Below are 10293 nucleotides of genomic sequence, written 5' to 3'. Positions count from 1 at the left end.
TATTCGAGTTTTGGAGTGGGTTCCCTTTATTTTGCATAATATCGATTCTCCGAATTACACTTCGCATAACAGATCTCATAATTTTTTTTAGCCGAATGATACTTTTGCATAATCATCACTTTGCATAATTCATCATCATCATCATCATCATGCCTTGATGATGATGATGATGATGATATAGAACCACAATTAAAACAACACTGGGGGTGTTTTTAACGCTTCAGCATTATACTGAGCCAGTGTCAGATTCACAACCGTAATGACACATAATAATATTAATATCTGGGCGACCGAGCTGCGCTGGGGCTAAAACTCGGTACCACGCGTTTTGCCAGAGATAAGACCAATCTAGATTGGTTTTTCATCCCCGAAAACCCCTACATACCAAATTTCATCGAAATCGTTTGAGCCGTTTCCGAGATCCCCAAAATATATATATTTTTATATATTATTCTGCTTTTTATTATCCTTATGCAAAGTAATATTATGAGATATATGTCTTTCTGTGTAGCAACTATTCGAAAATATAAATATTACTCTCATCGATATTATGTGATAGTAATATTCGGCTTTGCAAAATTATGAGAAATTATAGTATGAGAAAAAAAATATGCGAAAAGTAATTCGGTGATATGAAAATTCTGCTAAAGGTTGTTATGAGTAACAAAATTATGAGATTAGATTTTATGAAACATATAGTAAACCTTTTGGAGTAACTACAATATCCGCCCCGGGTGCCACTCATGCTAGCTACGCACGCCACTGGCTACAAAATATACCATAAATTAAAATAACGAGCTCGTAGTAAATACAGATTATAACCGCATTGGAAGGTTAATGTTAATATAGCTTAACGACTCCATTTCATTGGACAACAGACTACAAGAACGTAAACGTAAAAGAATGTGAACGCAGGGGCATAATTGTCTAATGCACTTAAAACAATAATCGTTTTCACTAATTATTTCCGTCTTACGGTAACTATAGGATGAGGATAGAAAAAAATGGTGAATGGCGGTGGCCTTAAAATTGTGTTCATCATCATCATCATTCAGCCTATATACGTCCCACTGCTGGGCACAGGCCTCCTCTCAGAACAAGAGGGCTTGGGCCATAGTTCCCACGCGGGCCCAGTGCGGATTGGGAACTTCACACACACCATTGAATTGCTTCGCAGGTTTGTGCAATTGTGTTGAGTTAAAAAAAAGGAAAGCTAATTAATTTAGGTAATGGACTAAAATAAGCAATTTAGTAAAAGCAACACAGATTTATTAGCACTCTCAAGTTACATTTACATGAATGCAATAAGAATGGGCTTCAAGACAGTCTTCTGTCAGTCGTAGCCGAACACTAAATGGGATGATTTTTGAGCGATGTCTTTAATTCATGCTGTTAGTTGAATTCGCGACTACTCTCAGGGCTTTAGGTCGTTTCGAACACGCAATAGAGCATGCAGCTTCAGTCTTCCAATATTTTTGATTCAAATGTTCACAGCTTAAGAACATCTTGCATTTCATGGCAGTCCCATCAAACCAGTATCTAAAAAAATCAGACAAAAAGCAAGTTAGCATTTTTGATTGCTTCTTTACGTCCAATGCGTACAGAGTGGAGAGTGGACCCTAGATTAACTCAGAGTAGGTATTCATGTAATTACCAAATTGCCTTAATGTTTAAAAGTTCATAAGTAAGTAGTAAGTTCAGTTTGCAGGTGGTAGGACCTTGTGCAAGGTCCACCCGGATTGCTACCACCATCTTGCTCGCTAATCCTGCCGTGAAGCAGCAGTGCTTGCACTGTTGTGTTTCGGCGTGGAGAGTAAGACAGCCGGTGAAATTACTGGCACTTGAGGTATCCCATCTTAGGCCTCTAGGTTGGCAACGCATCTGCAATACCCCTGGTGTTGCAGATGTTTATGGGCGGTGGTGATCTCTTACCATCAGGAGACCCACTTGTTCGTTTGCCATCCAGTCGAATAAAAAAAAAAAAAAAAAAGTTTAGAGAAATATCTATGTCCTATCTGTATCTAATCTACCTAATTACTCGTACAGTCAGAGTGCAGTTGTGCCGACTGCAATCGAACTGCAACGAACAATATATGGGAGTCGCAGTTGCGGTTACATTGCAGTTGGAATGCAGTCCGTCTGTCTGTACTGCCCCTAAATGAAACACGAACATCACAAACGTTCCGCTAGAGGCGCTGTTCGTCTTTGCATACAAACTGAGATTTTAACGTGAACGCGATCGAGACGTATTTTGTAACCGAAAACTTACACTAAGGGCACTGATGACGTTTACGGCACGTCACTGCGATTCCGCACCGTCTGCGTATTTTGAGCAGCAGCGGTGTGGGGGACATGCGATAAAAACGGTGCGCATACGATGCGTCACTTCGATTCCATACCGTCACCATTTTTTAAGCAGCGGTGTGGCCGCGGCCTACTTGTATTTTAGTTATGAAACTTCGATTATGAAACATTTTTTTTTATTCGACTGGATGGCAAACGAGCAAGTGGGTCTCCTGATGGTAAGAGATCACCACCGCCCATAGACAACTGCAACACCAGGGTATTGCAGATGCGTTGCCAACCTAGAGGCCTAAGATGGAATACCTCAATATAAACATATCATATATATAACATCAAGGATTTTTGTGAGATGTATAAGTATTAACTGTCACTAAAAATGACAACTTACTTAAGTGTGAATTGAAAATACAAACTAAAATAAAGATGCACAGAAAAAACAGAAAAATAAGACCATCACTGGGAATCGAACCCAGGTCTTCGGTAATCCGTACCGCGTGCTATACCGCTACACCACTGATGGTCAACGGTACCGACACGAATTTCCCCTATGCACCTCATATCTCAGCTTGTTTGTTTCTTACTTACTGTTTACGGGATGACCGTAAAAGTAAAAATTTGGAATTGAAATAAAAAATACAAAAAAGATTCCAAAAAACCAATCTTAAGTGTGAATGTTTAACGTTTGTGGTATTTTTGTTTCATTAAGAATTAATCGACTGTAAAAGACCATGGAAATAACTTTCTACAGTTTGAAGCAGGTAACTCGGCAGAACCAGCAGTACCTATATTGATAGAAGTCCAATCCAATAGAAAGTAATGTAGGCGAAGTGGACGACTATGGTGCACTCCCTGCTGGCTCGTGCTGAAGCACCGGCTTCAAACTGGTAGAAAATTACTTTTTGTAGGTACTTTTCTGGAGTCGGTTCAATCTTTTGTAATTTTTTTTTGATCCGGGTTATCCAACGAAAATTGCACGCCATTTCACTTACTTCTTAACTTTCTTATTACACTTTCCATGCATAGGTTTGTGGAAGCACGTCGAGGGCCTAACCCTTAACTTGAGGGTGTCTCCGGTGACGCAGGCCTCGCGGCAGTCCACGTCGTACGTGAACAGCTCCTGGTTGTTGTCGGGACAGCCTCGGAAGTAGTAACAGTCATTGGTTTTCTTGTCGTAGTACGCCCTTGAAAGAGTATAGCGGATCAGAACAACCAGCGGTAAGACACAATAAGTACCTAATATACGGAAGTAGTTAGGTACATATTAAATATAATGACCCGGATAACTCACGTCTTAAATCGAGTTTAGCTCGACATGTTTCGGGCTAATCCGTAGCCCTTCGTCTTCGGAGCAACGCGACTCAGCGGCTGCTGCAACACGCGCACTGCGCGGCGCCGCTCTGCTCGCGCGACTGTGCAGTGTGTGTGTGTGTGTGTGTGTGTGTGTGTGTGTGTAGTTAGGTACATAACCTAACCTAACCAACAAAAAGTTCAATATCACAAAAACGGCTGAACCGATTTTGATAAAACATGTCGGCATTCCAATCGGTCCACCCGCTTAAGAGCTACGGTGCCACAGACAGACAGACAGACACACACACAGACACATAGCGGTCAAACTCATAACACCCCTCTTTTTGCATCGGGGGTTAAAAATAAGGTATCGCAGGGAGATTGAACGGTGCGCGGGGCGAGCGGGGCCAACAGATTACCTACTTATTCTGTGGCGGGGCTGGTAAGAACAGCTTGGTAAGAGCACAGAATAAGTAATAGTACAAGAGTGAACGCTGGTTGACGCGCGCGACTGTCCAATGTGCAGATAATAAGTATACGATCAGCGCTACACTTACCTGCCAAAGTATGTAAGTATATTGAACCCCCTTAAATTAAGTCTTACTTAAGTATTTTTGAATAGAAAACAGACCAGGGTCAGTCACGGGAAAACTAAAGGGTAGGAAGAAAACATCGACCTAAGCGGGCTCTTTGGGGCGCATCCCACTCCCGCCTTTCCAGAAAATGTCTGAGGCATGATGGGTAGGTTACCTACCTACTCCCCTCCCAAGCTCTCTCCTTTTGCCCACACGAACAAATAAAAAAAAATCTCCCAATACCTCTAGAGAAAAGCAAGCACTTTACGAGGCCTTCTGGAAACTTACCTACCTTTAAAAAACCCGGCGGACGACAATTTAAAATGAAATGTGTCTTTTTTTTAACTGTGCCTCCCATATTTAAACCACACGGTCAGGGCATATATATAAATATATACGTTTTCAAGACGTCAAAATGTCTATACTTACACCTTTAATGCCACTAAACATAATGTCGATGTACACGTACCTATACATATTTTCACGCTATGGCTGTATATATATATATTTGCATTCGACTGTACCTGTAATCTATGTAGTTGAATGCAAAAATATATATACAGCCTAGCGTCAAAATACGAGTATGTATACATCGACCTTTTAGTAGCATCATAGTGTATGTATATAACTATATATATATATATATATATTATATAATATTTTTAACGTCTTGGTAACGTAGGTATAGGTATATATTTATGCACTTGACTGTACTATTTACTGCATTTTTTCAAAACTAAGCCCAGTAGTTTCCGAAATAAGGGGGTAGGTAATGGTTAATTTTTGCCTATTTTCATTATTTATCATCATCATCATCAGCCCGAAGCTCACTGCTGAACAAAGGCCTTCCCCTTATAACGCCACAATAAACACAACTCGCCATCTGCATCCAATGGTTGCCCGCAACTCTCGCGATGTCCTCAGTAATATTTATCCACAACTTTTGTGAAATTGGACCCTTACCTCCATCTATACTCCCTCTGCCATTGTATTAAATGGTATTTACATACATCCCACTTCGGGGCCACGCTGCATGCCGGATCTCTTCCTGCCATCTTCTTTGGATTTTCTGCAGATATAAGAGGTAATTGTCGGGGAGAGGCCACAATAGATCATCATAGCCACCATGGAACCATTTCACAGTAAACGTCGTATATGACATTGCATTAAAACAATCAAAATCGTAACAAATAACTTTTCCTTTGAAAAGGTTCCATGATGGCTCATGAATTAAAGCCCTTGACCATACATAGTTCAAAGTTAATTACGAGGTAGTTTCTATCCATGAACTAAGCCGTCTGTTGAAATTAACGGAAACTAAAATAACTGGTACAGTCGAACAAATGAGGGCTATCGCGTATGAATTCGCCGCTAGAGGCGCTAGTGTAGCGTGAGTCTCCGAAATGTAATCTCATAGTTTTTGGGTGAGCTACGCGGATAATTAGAATAATTTTGTGAAACATTACCTGAAATTAATTATGGCAATTATGCGTTACGGGGCAATGAATGTCTGTGTTTTGAAACAGTTTTGTCTTTCGGAAACTTTTGTCTGACCCTTTTTTCCGAACTAAAAGGGATTTCGCAACACTGTGGTATTGCTCCATATTTTGTGGTACGGTTTTAAGGTGTATGAATATGATTTTAATCTAAACTTTGTTTTCACGGTAATAAACAGACTTTGAAAGCAACACCATCTTGTGGCCGATGCCCTCAATTTGTTCGACCAAACATACTTGAACCGGAGACACCATATGATAATAACACCAATATTAGCAAAATCGGAGAGTGCTGAAGCGTCCGCATGGTGGATACTTGAAGGATACGTGTGTCGAGAAACCACCTGAAGTTATTTGTGGAAAATTTCAACAATAAAGAAGAATGCACACTAAGGTTAGGTGCGGCCACATGCAGTCGCTCGACGCTCGTTTCCAGCGTCAAATCTGGTCAGGTGACTTAGAGCGATAAAGCAAATGTTGAGCTTTATCACTGGAAAAAAACCTCTTCAATTTCGGAAAAAACTTTTTTTTCATTCACTCCAATTTTGTCATGTGTAAATTTCATGAATTTGTACATTAAGTTACAAAAATGGCGAAAATCTTTTCAATGTGGTCAAACCCTATTCAATTCTAATTACCCACTGCTTTAATGAAGTCATGTTGTGTTTATTAATTTAATTGCAACGTTAACTAAATTAGTTATGCTACTTTTCGAGTTCAAAGCAGTTTTTTTCAACTCACTAGGTCGAAATAGTTAGGTATTTGTTATGCGAGGCTGGAAAGTTATCAAGGTATTAGTTATAATAAAAAAACACTTTTAATTAAGTACCTAACTTTATTAATATTACACTTTCACTCCCGCCTCCGCCTCAGGTAACCTCCGCTTCCGTGCAGGTAAAGCTCCTCTCCTTTGGATTCTCCTCCGCCTCCGCTAAGAAGACCTTCGTATCGTTACAATCCTGATTCGTAAGAAGCCGTCCTTCTCACTCTATTAGCGTGAGCACGATGGCACGAAACGAACCTCGAATTTTCAACTTTGTAGTAAGTATAAGGCCAGTTCATCCCCACGTTAAAATTTCAAAAACTTCTTTCACATTGAAACCCTTGCTACGCTCAGGATTCTTTTTTCACTTACTCGGGTTCCATAAGGATTTGCTTAAGACAATAACCAACTTTTCAGCCTTGCATATCAAATAACTATTGTTTAAATTAAGTTTGTTATTATAATAAGTAGATAGCACTGAATAACATTGTACGTACCAGTGTATTGTACCAATTTACCTACACTACACCTATGTAAAACTGGATCCCGCGCCGCATAGGCGGTCTAGTTAAAGTGTTCGGGATTTTCACTAACAAATTGTTGACTGCCGAAGAAATTAGTGCTGGATGTGATTGGGAAAAGGTTCTACTCTGGTACGCGGTTCTTCTCACACAGAACGGTTCGTTCAAAAATCGATTTTCATGATTTTATATGGCAACATTGTCTTATCTGTCATAATCTGATCGTAACCGTAACGTCAGTCCAATCATATCATACCATAAGATACGTCAAATAACTCAAGGTTACACCAGTGCGCATGTTTTATAAAACAAATTGATATCAGCAAAGTTAATTAGTCACTCTCCGTTTGATGCTGGATCGTGTGCTCCGCCGCTTTTCAGTTTTATTCAACAAAATGGTGCCTGACGTGGTATTTGTGCTGGGAGCGCCCGGCTCCGGCAAGGGCACGCAATGCTCGCTGATTTCCAAAGAGTACGACTACGTGCACCTCTCCGCAGGCGATTTGCTGCGCGAGGAGCGCCAGCGCCCGGGCTCCGAGTACGGAGAGATGATAGAAGAAAAAATACGCAACGGCGAGATTGTGCCCGTTGAGGTTACGTGCTCGCTCCTCCACAAGGCCATGCAGTTATCCGGCAAAACGCGCTTCCTGATCGACGGCTTCCCTCGCAACAAGGACAACTTGGACGGTTGGGAGCGCGTTATGTCCGACAAGACTAAACTCCAGTTCATACTTTTCTTCGAGTGTTCGCGAGATCTGTGCACGGAGCGATGCTTGGGGCGCGGTGCGGCAGGCAGCGGCCGCTCGGACGACAACCTCGAGAGCTTACACAAGAGATTTAACACTTACCTGAATGAGACCATGCCCATCATACAGCACTACGACCAGCAGGGGCTTGTGCGTCGGATCGATGCTGAAGTCAGCCCCGAAGAAGTCTTTGATAGCGTAAAAAAAGTATTCAATGATACCAAGCGGATAGCTGCATAGAGCTCTACCATTATATAGTTCAATTTGTCGTAACGGTGTTTGACTGTGATGCATTGTCTTGTCCTGTGCTAGGAATAATAATGAAGTTCATTGATCTTTAACTACCATGGAATGTGGATGAGCTTGAACGGTTTAAATGATTAAGGGCCTGTTTCTATTGATAAATTTTGTGCGATTTGTCTCTGTTTATTCAGACAAAATAAATAGAGATGGCACCACAGAGTGGTGAAACAGGCCTTAGATATGCAGCAGTAGTATATTTTATTTGACACCAATCAATTGACATACTCTTCATTAACCGTCAGAACATAATTCTCCCAATGATTTTGTATGGCGATAACAACCCGAGAGATCTCTATATGCCAACTCAATTGACAATTTATTTATCTTAAAGTACTTAAAACTCAAACTTTAGTGATAAATGAAAATTAACCTCTTCACCGCCAGTCATCCAGTTGTGACAGCCAATGGAATGCCTCACATGCCACGGTCATCTTTATATAACCAGCATTCAACTTGAAATTAATCCTTCTGCCATGGAATTAACACACCAGTTGATTTGTTGCTGGTTTTCTGCGGCATACAGAGCATGTCACTTCATATGTTTTGTGGCACTGAAGAGTTTAATGGTTTCCATGGCTAAAATAAAGTTTTTGTATTCGAGTTTTGTGTTAGAATTATTATTGAATGGTGTCAAGTATGTACTATTGTCACAGATTGGCTGTATTGCTACACCAATAGCAACTGTTTAAATGAGAAGATAAGAAAAAGTAAATGTCATTGTTTTAAATGATTTATGTAGTAGCTGGTAGCTTCTGTGACCTTCCTAGGTACTTTACAAATTATAACTTCACCTGAGCCTAAAGCACAATATAACAAAAACAATCAATAATCAAGCACTAATTTGCATTTTTTATGCAGTTGCCATGTTTTTGCCATTATTGAATATACCTACCTAATATAGTTTGTCATTTACAGTATAAATTCATCCTTAACCCTCGTATGTGGTAACTACAAAATACAACATTTTTTAAACCTCTTCACCGCCAGAGTCATTCAGTCGTGACAGCCAATAGAATGCCGCACACGCCAAGGTCATCGTATACATGACCAACATTCAACTCTAAATTAATCCTTCTTCAATGGAATTAAAAATCAAGTTGATTCGTGGATTTTTCTGTGGTGTACAGAGCACGTCACTTTGTTTGTTTTGTGGTGGTGAAGAGGTTAACCTTTAATAAGCACAAAATACCTGCTGATTTAAAGGACAAAAAATAGCCTAGCCTAGATAGATATTAAATTTGGCACGGATTCGCATCCTGAGCATACTAGAGGTTAAGGGTGTTTCTGTCATCTCAAATTTAATACCAAGACTATATAAAAACGAAACCACCTGCTTTATGCTTAGAATGTCTTAATGTCATGTAAAGGTGTAGAAGCACATTCTTTACCATTCTTTCATAGTACTATTGAGTATTTGTATCGATACCCTTAGCATTACTTGCAGCAAAAAAAATTACTTAGTTTTATGTTTAAAATTATAATTGACAAAGGGATGATAAAAAACAATAAGGTTGAATTTTCAAATCAATGCATGTGGTCGCTAAATCGCCTCTACCTTATAAGACATAAGCAAGCAACCTTAGTACCTTAGCAATAGCAATTGTAATAGTGCATTTTGAGGTGTTAAACTAGAGTAGAATTAAAAAATGGTGCCCATAGTATTTTGCTCCTAATGAATCACACTACATTCCTAGGCGTTGCCACCAAAGCTACAGTGATTCTGTATAGATATTGTGCTCTATAAATAGCTAAATTATTAATTATCTTGCTAATGAGATATGAATAGAAAAATAATAAAATATGAAATGTTTAATGGTATTTTATTTAAATTTAACCTAATGCTGTATTCAATTGGTCGTTTTTCTTTTTCTTTGTTTTTTATTCGACTGGATGGCAAATGGCAAACGAGCAAGTGGGTCTCCTGATGGTAAGAGATCACCACCGCCCATAGACACCTGCAACACCAGGGGGATTGCAGATGCGTTTGCCAACTTAGAGGCCTAAGATGGGGTACCTCAAGTGCCAGTAATTTCACCGGCTGTCTTACTCTCCACGCCGAAACACAACAGTGCAAGCACTGCTGCTTCACGGCAGGATTAGACAGCAAGATGGAAAAGCATTGCAAAGAAGCAGTAGGCATGAAGAGAATACAATAGATGAAAGAATTTAGAATTTTTACACAAAATTGTTGCCATACTCAAAAAGTACAACAAGCACTTGTGTGTGACTATAATTAATTTGGCAATGATAAGTTACGTACACTTAATATTTATTGCCTTGTACCTACTCCTGCAG

General features: G+C 39.8%; 2 protein-coding genes across 2 annotated transcripts; one reads left to right on the top strand and one right to left on the bottom strand.

The window, feature by feature from the left end:
* Positions 1-1247: 1247 nt before the first annotated feature.
* Positions 1248-6001, bottom strand: LOC141434703 (tissue factor pathway inhibitor 2-like). Its single transcript, XM_074097135.1, has 4 exons — positions 5903-6001; positions 5133-5238; positions 3294-3485; positions 1248-1539 (listed from the first exon to the last, which is right to left on the bottom strand). The coding sequence occupies exons 1-4, from the start codon at positions 5970-5972 to the stop codon at positions 1380-1382; spliced, it is 528 nt and encodes a 175-aa protein (XP_073953236.1). The 5' UTR covers positions 5973-6001; the 3' UTR covers positions 1248-1379.
* A 1184-nt stretch (positions 6002-7185) lies between these two features.
* LOC141434702 (UMP-CMP kinase-like) lies at positions 7186-9811 on the top strand. The gene has a single exon (XM_074097134.1). The coding sequence runs from the start codon at positions 7300-7302 to the stop codon at positions 7933-7935; it is 636 nt and encodes a 211-aa protein (XP_073953235.1). The 5' UTR covers positions 7186-7299; the 3' UTR covers positions 7936-9811.
* The last annotated feature ends 482 nt before the right edge of the window (positions 9812-10293 follow it).

This window comes from Choristoneura fumiferana, chromosome 14 (genome assembly GCF_025370935.1).
Source record: "Choristoneura fumiferana chromosome 14, NRCan_CFum_1, whole genome shotgun sequence".
Classification (NCBI taxonomy): Eukaryota; Metazoa; Arthropoda; class Insecta; order Lepidoptera; family Tortricidae; genus Choristoneura; species Choristoneura fumiferana.
This window is presented reverse-complemented; position numbering and strand designations above follow the sequence as displayed.